This window comes from Salminus brasiliensis, chromosome 4 (genome assembly GCF_030463535.1).
Source record: "Salminus brasiliensis chromosome 4, fSalBra1.hap2, whole genome shotgun sequence".
Taxonomy (NCBI): Eukaryota; Metazoa; Chordata; class Actinopteri; order Characiformes; family Bryconidae; genus Salminus; species Salminus brasiliensis.
Genome location: NC_132881.1, coordinates 48,073,358 through 48,085,857, shown reverse-complemented (window position 1 = coordinate 48,085,857; position 12,500 = coordinate 48,073,358). Strand labels below are relative to the sequence as shown.

Sequence of the window (12,500 nt, the reverse complement as noted above, 5' to 3'; positions counted from 1 at the left end):
GGCTGCTGGGAAATAAACACGTTCTCACCGTTCCCTTTATACAGGATACCTGTGTGTGAGAGAGAGAGAGACAGAAAGAAAGAGAGAGAGAGAAAGAGAGAGAGAGAGAGAGAGAGAGAGAGAGAGAGAGAAAGAGACATTATAGTACTGATAGTGGTTTACATTTACACACACAAATAAAGCATAAAGGGTTCTGTATAGGTTCTATGACAGGTTCTAGTAACAATGGATAAAAGACAAGCTGGACTTGTAGCAGTAATGTAGCAACACTTTTAGGTGCTATAGAGAACCATTGTTAGGGTACAAGGTTCCCTAAAGAACCACAAACAATAGACTACTAACAGTGGAACCTCTTTATGGTGCTATATAGAACCATTGTTAAGGAACTTAAACAACCACATACAGCAGCTTGTTCGTCAGGGAACAACCAGGCAAGTGGGAGGTGGGAGCGGTCAGGGTTCCGTATAGCTCCACTGAAGAACCTCCTTTAGTTAAGGATGTATCCAGACTCCACTGCACATCTGCTGATATGCCATCTTCAGTAATTACACTCTAAGCAAAAAAAAGGTTCTACAGAGTACTGAAAAAGGGTTCTTTGGCTTATCAATAGTGGAACCCTTTTGGGTGCTATGTAGAACCATTTTTAAATGGTTCCTTAAAGAATCCCATATAACAGATCAACCTTTACAAAGAAGAGCCTTTTAAGCATTTAAATTGTTTTGTTTTTCTGTACGTTAAGGAACCTTTTCAAAACGTTTTAAAATCTATTATTTATAATAATTGCTTAATTAATAATATTAATGAATTAATAATTAACATCTTCATTATTAAAATAATTTTAAACTGTTTTGGGTTGACAGAAGCTGAGAAATTATTATAAAACCAAATTAATATATTATAAATTTATTATTACATAATAGTTAGTTATAATTATAATGTACTAATAATTAAATAATAATAATAATGATCATCTTATATAGTCTGCCACACCCTGGGAGTCAGTGAGGGAACATCTCACTCATTAAACCTGTTTATTTATGTTGTTTCTACTGTACCGCAGTAGTACAGTGGTACTAATGTTATGGCAGTATTGAGTGCATGCGTTTAAATCATACTGAACTGAGAGAGAGAGAGAGAGGGAGAGGGAGAGAGCACTTTACAGCACTTAACTCATCCTCTATTGGACTCAGCCATAATGCAAAAGATGGTTTACACTGAGGCTTTGAGGGCAGGGGAAATAAACAGACTAATTAAAAATGCATTAATTAATGGCGATCAATGGACGTGATGTTAATTGTGCTCATGGTTAAGACATCCCTCCCGCAGGCCGTCAGACATAAAGCACAATAACCCATTTCTAATGACTGCACATAAAACTCCAGCAGCATAACAGGAATACACAGATGAAATCACGGGTGTTCAGCTGAAGGAAAACATACATACACACACACACACACACACACACACACACACACACACACACACACACACACGCACACACACTCACTCCCAGCTGGCCGGGCTCATTTCCGGAGCGCTGCTCCGATGACTAAGTGGAGTGTGAAAGGCAGTAGAAGGCTGTGAAGGCTGTGTGAGGTAATTCTCCATCAGAGAGGAGCTGTTTATTGAAGGTTTGGACAGGCTGTCGATCCAGCAGAGTGAGGGATGTCCACTCTCCTGCAAAACACACCTCATTCCACTCTACATTTCCACCGTCCAGCCCTTCATCCCTCTCTTCATCCCCTGCTCAGACACTGATGTGGTTGTCGGTTTCAAAAGAATTATAATAAAATTAATGAAATAAAACTAAAATTAATGTGTGTGTGTGTGTGTATACTAGAAGTGATATAACATTAAATATCTATATTATAGATAATTGTTACATATTAATATAGTATATATTATGATTATTAATTTTTATGATTTGTATTATACAAAATATTTATGTATTTTTTTGTATGTTCTGTGTATAAATTTAAACAGAACATAATTTATATATAAAATAATATTTAGTTTTCTTTATAATGTATATATATTCATTATTATATGTTATTTTAATTATAACTATCCAATGTTTCTAACATGTTTTTAATCAATCAATAAATAAAAAAACAATATCTGCATAATGTTGTTTAATTTGAGATATTTTGTATAACTGCAAAAAATTAGAGCTGCTATACATTACATAAGGTATTCACAAAAAAATAATGTTTTTAAAATAAATTAATTCATGAATATTTCTGGCAAAATTCTTGTTTAGATGGTTTCTATAATTTGAATATATATTAAAAATAGTTTACATAAATAATAATAACTATACAGAAAAATCCATTTGTTTTTTTATTAAATATATACATGAATAATACTTGCACAATTATTGTTTAGTTTAGTACATTTTGTATCATTTTTAAACACAAATGATAGCTATTACAGAAATCATAACTACATGCAATAATTTGTATAGCTTCATATAATAAATAAACGCATAAATAAGAACTTGCACAATTGTGTCTTTATATTTTTATATTGTTATATAAATGTTAAGTGTATACATTCATTTTTAATTATTGCAATACATTTTAATAAATACATAAATATATTGTAATCAATTAATAAATGAATCTATACTGCTTTTAGTAATAATGTGCATTATTTTTATGATTTTAATTCTATAATGAAAATCAGACTGAAGAGCAGAGCAGATTATGAAGCTGCTTTTATTAAAAGTGGCTGATCGTCTATAATGAACAGCGCTAATCCCCTACAGAGGCTAATTTACTTAGTGGGCAACTACAGGTTGATCAGGCAGAGGTTTCAGATCAATACACACTGCACACACACACACACACACATTTGCGAAAGTGGGGCACGCTCTCTCTTTCTCTCAGCGGGGGTCCGGTAATGCTGGATTCACGTCATCAGACGGGGGAGAGATCAAAGGAACTGAGGAGCTTCTGCACACATTTGGAGCGAACAGAGCCGAGAGCAGAGAGGGAGAGAGAGAGAGAGAGAGAGAGAGCTGGAGAGTGAGTGAGATCAGACGTTCTTCAGCAGAACCTTCAGCACTGTGGAGGTGATCACATCCTGCTTTAGAACACAGCAGAAACACTGCTCTTCATATTCATCACACACACCCTGGGCCTGCTTTCAGAAGCACCCACCCGTGAGAGAGCGAAAGAGAGAGAGTGGGCGAGAGATATTCAGATACTCACACAGTGCTATTCTTTAAAATTGATTCTATGGGGCCATACATATTAATCACACACTAATTACATGGTTAATTGTCTATAGAAAGAACAAACATGTAAACAATAAAGTATCACAGCATCTCCTCTTCCACTCCGAGACACTGAGGTGGGCTGGACCAGGCGTTCAGACGTCTGGAGGCGGACTAAACGTGAGAGGAGGCTGCTGAAGCCGTAAACACAGGCCGAGCGAGAGCCTGGCATGAGCTGCGGGGATTCTCCAAAGGAAATGAGAAGGTGTGTGATATTCAGGGTTACACACTCACACACACACACACACACACACACACGCACACAGGCAAGCTGTGTAAGACCCCCAGCTCTGCCCTGCTGCTGTGTAAACACACTCCCAGCGGCCTAGCTTCCTCCACACTGACGGAACCGTACTACACCTCAGTCCAGAAAAACAGTAATTAAGACTAAATGAGATAATCACACCTCACACAGTCCAGAACCGGACCTTCTGCACACGCACCGAGACCACTTCCACACGCCCAGCCTGAGCTGCTTTCAGCTCCATTGATTTCACACTGTCTGTATATATATATAGAAAGTTTGTGGACACCTTCTTCTAATGAATGCATTCAGCTACTTCAAGTTGCACCCATTGCTGACACAGATGTGCAAATGCACACACACACACACGCACACAGCTTGTCTAGACCCTGTAGAGAAATACTGCCAATAGAATAGGACTCTCTGGAGCAGATAAACTAGATGACCCTATTGACACCATGCTGCCTAATAATACCAGGCGTGGTCTAGAGGGGTATAAAGCGCCCCAGCATTGAGGAGCTGTGGAGCAGTGGAGGAACTGTGTTCTCTGGAATGATGGTGGTGGAGCTCCATCCAGTACTTTTGGGATGAGTTGGGGCTGATGAAGTGGGGTGGTGATCATCATACAACATCCTGACCTTACTAATAATGCTTTTGTCACTGATTGCAACCAATCAAATTCTCACAGCAATGCTCGTCCTCCAATATCTAGTAGAAAGTCTTCTTCTCTGGACAGCAGACACAGTTACTCCAACAGAAGCAGGATCAGCTCTTTTAATACCCTTGATTTCAGAAGACACACTTCATTAGCAGGTGTCCCAATACTTTTGCCCATATAGTGTGTGTGTACTGTTGTCCGATGTTTCAGTGATGTAACTATACAGTTTACTACATGGGTACTCTCTTAAAAATTGGTTCTTTAAGGGTTCTGTAGTAAAAAAGAATGGTTCTATATGAAACCACACCTTAAAACTTAAAGAACCATCTGACTGTATGAACGGTTCTCCACAACTAAAGAAAACATCTAGTAGATGGTTCTATATAGAACATTTAAAAAGGAAAAGCACCAAAGGGTTCCACTGTTGTTTTGATGAACCTGTGTTTAGTACTACATAGAACCTTTGGTTCTACATGGTCCTTTAAAAATTTTGTACTAAAGTGGGTTCCACTATTATTATTTTGAACACCCTGAAAATATGGCATTTGACTCATAACCACTGGGAACCATTTTTAATGCTATATAGAACCATTAAAAATATAAAAAATAAATATATATAGATATATGTTTTGTTAAGTTGTCATGATGTTTTTAAGAACCACAGAACCGTTTTAATGGTATACTATACAGAACCCTCTTTGCGTAGAGTGTAGGTGAGTACAGTGTGCCTTTTGGTACCCCGATTGGGAACCCATCCCAATAAACACACATTTCAAAAGCTTAAGATACTTCTGTAAGATACTTCTGCCCCCATAATGGTGGCAGACTGGCACTGTACTGGTTGAATGTGTGTATACTGGTGTAAACGGTCGTCCAGAGGAGTGAGGGTGGTGCATCCTCACACTGCACCCAGTAAACTAGATCAGTGTGTAGAATCCACCAGCAGAGCTTCCTGTGAGCCACCATGTTTTCACTGCTGTAGAAAGGATGCCTTTCTTTCTTGTTGGATGCGCGATGTTTTTTTCCTGTGAGCTGGAATGACTTTTTATTAAATTCAGATCCTAATAAAAAAACTCGTCTGTCTACTTACAGACACCGAAGTGGGATGGATTGAAAGCTTCAAATCTGCACTTTCCACACAGCCGCTCCGCCTGTTTCTATGAACTATGAGTCAGAAATTATTCTCATAAATTTACAGCATGTGCCTCACGTTGCCTCGCGTTGCTGGCTGGCTAATGTAATCGATATCCTTCTGTGAAGCAGCTCTAATCTTCAGCTCTGTTTACTATTTATCACGCAACTGCTGGCAAAAGCACTTTCCTGCAGGGTTAATAAAGTTTCATCTTATCTCATCTTATCAACTGTGGAGTTTTACCAAGACTGCGGACCCCTCGCAGGCTGAAACGTGCAGGCGGGCCAGGCTGCGGTGGGGGGTCTTTCATCAAGGCCTAAACCGAAACAAGGTGTGCATCGGTGGGTGAAGCGTTTGATCTTTCTTTAATGCTGCCAGGAGATGAAGCGGGACAGAGGGGGGGGGGACGGGGGCGGGGGGACTCTACTAATACCCCTTAACACACTACACCACACCTCCAATAGCCACAGAAAAGTCGACTGGAAGCAAGAGGAGGAGGAAGAAAAACTTTTGTCGATGGTTCTATACAGAACCTTTTAAAACAGCTGTGCGGTTCTTCTGTTGTTACCAGTGCTGTGTAGAACCCCTAGTGCTTACAGTGTATTTAGTACCGAGGTTCTATTGGTCTATTTCCATATAATGGCATGGGTACTCTCTGAAAATCAGTCCTTCAAGGGTTCTTCAGTTGAAGTAATAGTTAATAGTAAAGTAAATGGATCTTCAAATCCAAGGAAAACATCTTATAGATGGTTCTATTTAGAACCCATTTTGCTTACGGTGTATTTGCAATTGCTACTAGTAAAGTCAATGGTTCCATATAGAACCAAGAAAACTTAAAGAACCTCCTACATGCATAGATGGTTTTACAAGTCCAAAAAAACAAGGGTTCTTTTTAATGGTGGTTCTATACAGCACCAAAGTGGGTTTCACTACTCTGGAGTTAAAGTACACTTGGGTTCTATACAGTGCTAAAAGGGTTCCTTGACTCATAACAATGGTGCATTAGAGTACAGAACCATCTGACATCAGGTTTTGGTAAAGGACCATCTACAAGCCATCGGACATCTCTCTGGACAGAGAGAGAGGTGGGTGGTGGGTGGGGGGGATTAAGGGGTCAGCAGGAAACTTTGCTAATACCCCTCAACACAACCCACAGAACATCCAGCAACCACAAGAACATGTAGTACAAGTGCTGCATATAAACCATCAATAATACACTGGCCTTCCTCATGTCTACAATACTTTCCAAGCAAAACACACAGGTCCGGTTCTCACGTAAACCCTTTGATCTCATCCAGCTGCAATATGATAAATTCATAAACACACAGTCGACACGGTCGACTCATCTTTCACCATAAGCCAATGGAATGCTTGTCTTCTCGCAAGAAGTGTTTTAATAAATAACACCACACACTCAAGAGCTTTCCACACAGAGACTAAGATCAGGCCCTGGACTAAACTCCAGCTTTGAGAATCAGGGTTTCCACTGGTGTCAGTCTAATCCAGGGCTTAGCAGATGTTTCGATGCCAAACATTTGTGGAATCTGTGCAATAACACTGTGTAATAACTATTGGTGGTGTACCTGCAAGGCCTCTGAAGGTCTCCTGTGGTATCTAAACACCTTCAGAAGGTTCAGGCAGCAGATCCCTTGAGACCTGTAAGTTGTAAGGTGGGACGTCCATGAGCCTGTCGCCGGTTCACTAGTTGTTTTCTTCCTTGAAGCACATTTGGTAGTTACTGACCACTGATCACAAGACCTGCCTGATGTTTTGGAGATGTTCTGACCTAGTCACTGTCTAGAACATCACGACTGTGGCCAATGGTCCTCCTTCAACACCTTCATCACCTTCAAGAACTCCCCCGTTGGTCAAGGGTGTACTCAGACACCACTACACACAACAGGCAATCAGTGCACAATCAGTGCAAATATAGGGCTCTACATAGGGCTCCTTGGCTTGTTACAATAGTGGAATCCTTAAAAGGACAAAAGTATTGGGACACCTGCTCATTCACAGTTTCTTCAGAGGTTATCATCAAGGTATCAACTGCTTTTGTTGGAGTTACTGTCTCTACTGACCAGGGAAGACAACGCCCCGCCCCCCCACCACCCCTGTACTAGACGCCTATGTCAGGAGGGGTTGACCGTTCACTTGAGGGGGTTGACGGTTCACTGACCGTTCACTTGCCACCTAATGTATCCACTAGAGCCACTAGAAGCAGTTATTCAACTCAACACTAATGGTACTAATATTATGGCCGATTGGTGTAATTACGTAATTACAGACCAAGGATCTGCTGCGTCTGCTACGTCTGATTCCCTAAATATTTGGCCTTACAACATCTGGTAACCCCTGGTTTAGGCTGACCCTCATTCTCAGAGCTGGAGGTCAGAGGCTAGCTGCAATGTGGCTAATGTCTGGTGGAGGTAAGGTCTTGTAGAGTGCATGTGGATCCCGGTAAACGTGATGCACCGTTCACCCAGGGTCAGAACTAAACTAAGCGTGACGTTGTCTGGCTTTGTGGGAGAGACCCCTGATGGAGAGGAACGTCCAGAAGAGTTTCCTAACTGCAGATCTGTTTAATTAGAGAAGTGGAGTCGGTGTTCCTCGCTGAAACTGCAGCAGCTCATTTCACAGCGTGACTAAACTCCCTCAAAGCACAACTTCTGCTGATTTCCCTCAGCGGCCGACCGCAGAGAGACACACGCTGGCCCAACACCTGCCATAACCGCCTGCAAACGAACTTACATATAATATAATAACTGTGAATATTAGAGCTGAAAGAGTGAGGCCTGAACACACACACACACACACACACTCACAAGAGTCTACAATAATCACCCACCATTAAGAGACAACAAACTAAATCAACAAAACTACACTACATGTCCAAAAGTTTGTGGACACCCCTTCTAACGGATGCAGCCAGCCGCTTTAAGTTGCACCCATTGCTGACACAGATGTGCAAATGCATACATACACACACACACACACACACACACACAGCTTTTCTAGTCCCTGTAAAGAGGTACTGCCAATAGAATAGGTTTCCATATATGGACTGTGTTATCTAGAACCATTTAACCAGGCAAAGAACCACTTAAGCATCCAGGTGGTTCTTGCCAAGTGAGTTGTCACAGTTTTACACAGAACTCCCCCGTCGGTTAAGAGTGCACTCTTACAGTGACACTACTACACACAACAGCCAATCAGTGCACTCTAAGCAAATATAGGGTTCTATATAGGGCTCTACATAGGGCTCATTGGCTTGTTACAATAGTGGAATCATTTTAAAAGGACAAAAGTATTGGGACACTTGTCTCTACTGACCAGGGAGGACAATGAACCCCCCCCCCCAAATCCGGTACTAGACGCCACTAGATGTCAGGAGGGGTTAAAGATACAGATACAGCTTGTTTGTTCCTGAGGGCAGGAAAAGAGAATGAGAGAGAGAGAGAGAGAGAGAGAGAGAGAGAGAGAGAGAGAGAAATGATGTGTGGAAGGAGCAGAAATAAAATGTGCCACAAACCACCGTCCTGCTTCCTGAACGCTGCTCAAATTAGGGTCTCCATAAAGCTCCTGTCAAATCTACCCTCAGTACACATGTAGAACACACCCTCCATCCACAGAGACAGAGCGAGAGCGAGAGAGAGAGAGAGAGAGAGAGAGAGAGAGAGAAGTGAACAGAGTGGAATAGAGAGAGGCAGTAATTACACACTGAAAACCCTGACAACTGGCAAAAGTTTGGGAACCCCTGTTTTTGAAGTGAGCAGATCTTCTACAGTGAACAAACTTAAATAGGACTATATTATTATATACTGCACATTCTAGTTTTGACTGATTAAAAAAATATATATAATCTATCAGGAAAATATTTAAAATGGCACAATGTTTGAATTTTCTGTAAATTTCAGGAAATAAACAGCATTAATTAGTCTCTATAGAGGATGTGGCTTATTTACACTGGTTTGTTTACCTATAATAATTGCTATACAGCTTGCTTAATGTTATTGTAAATAATAATAATAATAATAATAATATTTTATTGTGTTTATTTAATAGTATTTAATATGTTTTATTATCTTATTTCTTTAGGTTGTTCTGCATGTTCTGTCATTATTATTATTATTATTATTATTATTATTATTATTAATAGTATTAAATAATAGTAGTATATCATTAGTTCCAGTTCTCTAAACTTTTACATATTCATCAAAACTTTCAGCAGTGTGTGTGTGTGTGTAAAACTCTATATCTCAGCAGTGTGTGTCTACCTGTAATACTCTATATAAAACTCTATATAATCAGCAGCTCACCTGATTTACTTTAATAAGGGACTGAGCAAATAAACGATGGGTTGGATGGAAACTGGGAATACTGGGGGAACTGGCCTTCCTCCAGGACACGGCTGTATCAGACACACTGGAGCACTGAGAGTCTTTCTATTGTTCTGGCTAATGCTCTCCCACACGGCCTCCACTTCTTAAGAAGTAGCTTTAAAAGCGGTGTGTGTGAGTGTGTGTGTGTGTGTGTATGTGTGTGTAGGAAGGGGGGGTCTTCAAAGCAGCACTTCAAAGGATGACTTCACGCTGAGGGTGCTAAATTATTCACGTCGTGCAACATGGCGGAACTGGGCGGATCCTAATTACACATCAGATCAATGAAGGCATCCTATAGCCACCAAACACACACACACACACACACACACACACACACACACACACACACACACACACACACACACACCGTAAGTCATGAAAAACTTAAAAAATGTCAATACAGCAAACACTGACACACTATCATCACTGATTACATCATCAAACAACACATCAGCACAGAGAGAGAGAGGGAGACAAAAATGAGACAGATAGTGAGACAATAGTGAGACAGAGACAAAGAAGAGAGAGAGAGAGAGAGAGAGAGAGAGAGAGAGAGACATTACTTTGTCTTTGAACTGCTTCTCAGGCCGTGTTGCAAACTGAGACGAATGAGCCACAGAAAGCCCTGCTGAAGCAGCAGAACACACACACACACACACACACACACACAAACACACTCACTCACACACACACACAAAAACACACATACAAACTCACTCACTCACACACACACACACACACGCTGTATCTGACTAAGTGAATCTGTGTATGAGGGCTGATTTTTCAGACTAATTACTTGCGGTCTGTGTTGTAATGAAACACACACACACACACAGCCTGGGTTTGATCTCCTTCACAAACGGATGGAATTAAAACTGTTGGGCACACACACACACACACACACACACACACACACACACAATGTCTTCAATTACGTACAGTGGAAAGATCACAGAGGGCCCAAATGCTCTGCCAGCTCTGTAACATTCTCTGTGTGTGTGAGTGTGTGTGTGTGTGTGTGTGTGTGTGTGTGTGTGTGTGTGTTTTAAGACTGTGATTGGTGGGAATGTCCACATACTATCGACACTCTCTGTGAAACAAATCTGTGTAACAGGGGACCCTGATTTACTGACACCTGCTCATTTCTGTCAAAGAGAAATCCAGCTTCACATCTGGAGCTCCTGATGTGGACACGCCCCCTACAGAGGCCTACAGGACCAATCAGAGTAGCGTCACCATAACGACATAACACTGTCTACAGTTTTTTCCTGCACAATAGCACTGGGACACCTGCACATTCATTGTTTCTTCAAGATTAATTAAAAGGAAGGCTCTCTACCTCCTAGTGTCCAGGGTTTATGTGATGTCCAGGGTTTCTGTGGTACCCAATGTTTATGTGATGTCCAGGGTTTCTGTGGTACCCAATGTTTATGTGGTGTCCAGGGTTTCTGTGGTACCCAATGTTTATGTGGTAGACAGGGTTTCTGTGGTGTCCAGGGTTTCAGTGGTACCCAATGTTTATGTGGTAGACAGGGTTTCTGTGGTGTCCAGGGTTTCTGTGGTGTCCAGGGTTTCAGTGGTACCTAATGTTTATGTGGTGTCCAGGGTTTCTGTGGTACCCAATGTTTATGTGGTAGACAGGGTTTTCTGTGGTATCCAGGGTTTTCTGTGGTAACCAGGGTTTCAGTGGTACCTAATGTTTATGTGGTAGACAGGGTTTCTGTGGTATCTAATGTTTCTGTGGTATCCAGGGTTTTCTGTGGTATCCAGGGTTTCTGTGGTAACCAGGGTTTCTGTGGTACCTAATGTTTCTGTGGTATCCAGGGTTTTCTGTGGTATCCAGGGTTTCTGTGGTATCCAGGGTTTTCTGTGGTATCCAGGGTTTTCTGTGGTATCCAGGGTTTCTGTGGTATCCAGGGTTTATGTGATGTCCAGGGTTTCTGCGGTACCCAATGTTTATGTGATGTCCAGGGTTTCTGTGGTATCCAGGGTTTTCTGTGGTATCCAGGGTTTCTGTGGTATCCAGGGTTTTCTGTGGTATCCAGGGTTTTCTGTGATGTCCAGGGTTTCTGTGGTATCCAGGGTTTATGTGATGTCCAGGGTTTCTGCGGTACCCAATGTTTATGTGATGTCCAGGGTTTCTGTGGTACCCAATGTTTATGTGGTGTCCAGGGTTTCTGTGGTACCCAATGTTTATGTGGTGTCCAGGGTTTCTGTGGTACCCAATGTTTATGTGGTGTCCAGGGTTTCTGTGGTACCCAATGTTTCTGTGGTGTCCAGGGTTTCTGTGGTGTCCAGGGTTTCAGTGGTACCTAATGTTTATGTGGTACCCAATGTTTATGTGGTAGACAGGGTTTCTGTGGTGTCCAGGGTTTCTGTGGTGTCCAGGGTTTCTGTGGTGTCCAGGGTTTCAGTGGTACCTAATGTTTATGTGGTACCCAATGTTTATGTGGTAGACAGGGTTTCTGTGGTGTCCAGGGTTTCTGTGGTGTCCAGGGTTTCAGTGGTACCCAATGTTTATGTGGTAGACAGGGTTTCTGTGGTGTCCAGGGTTTCTGTGGTGTCCAGGGTTTCAGTGGTACCTAATGTTTATGTGGTAGACAGGGTTTCTGTGGTGTCCAGGGTTTCTGTGGTACCTAATGTTTATGTGGTACCTAATGTTTATGTGGTATCCAGGGTTTCTGTGGTGTCCAGGGTTTCTGTGGTACCTAATGTTTCTGTGGTATCCAGGGTTTTCTGTGGTATCCAGGGTTCCTGTGGTATCCAGGGTTTTCTGTGGTATCCAGGGTTTTCTGTGGTGTTGCTGGTAT

At 41.6% G+C, this 12,500-nt stretch overlaps 1 protein-coding gene across 1 annotated transcript in view; it reads right to left on the bottom strand.

The window, feature by feature from the left end:
• The window catches only part of tenm3 (teneurin transmembrane protein 3), an 890,613-nt gene that overhangs the window by 45,018 nt on the left and 833,095 nt on the right, over positions 1-12,500 (bottom strand). Inside the window, 1 exon segment of the mRNA XM_072677215.1 lies at positions 1-49. This exon segment is cut by the window's left edge and continues 201 nt beyond it. Within this exon segment, the coding sequence (XP_072533316.1) occupies positions 1-49 (49 nt within the window).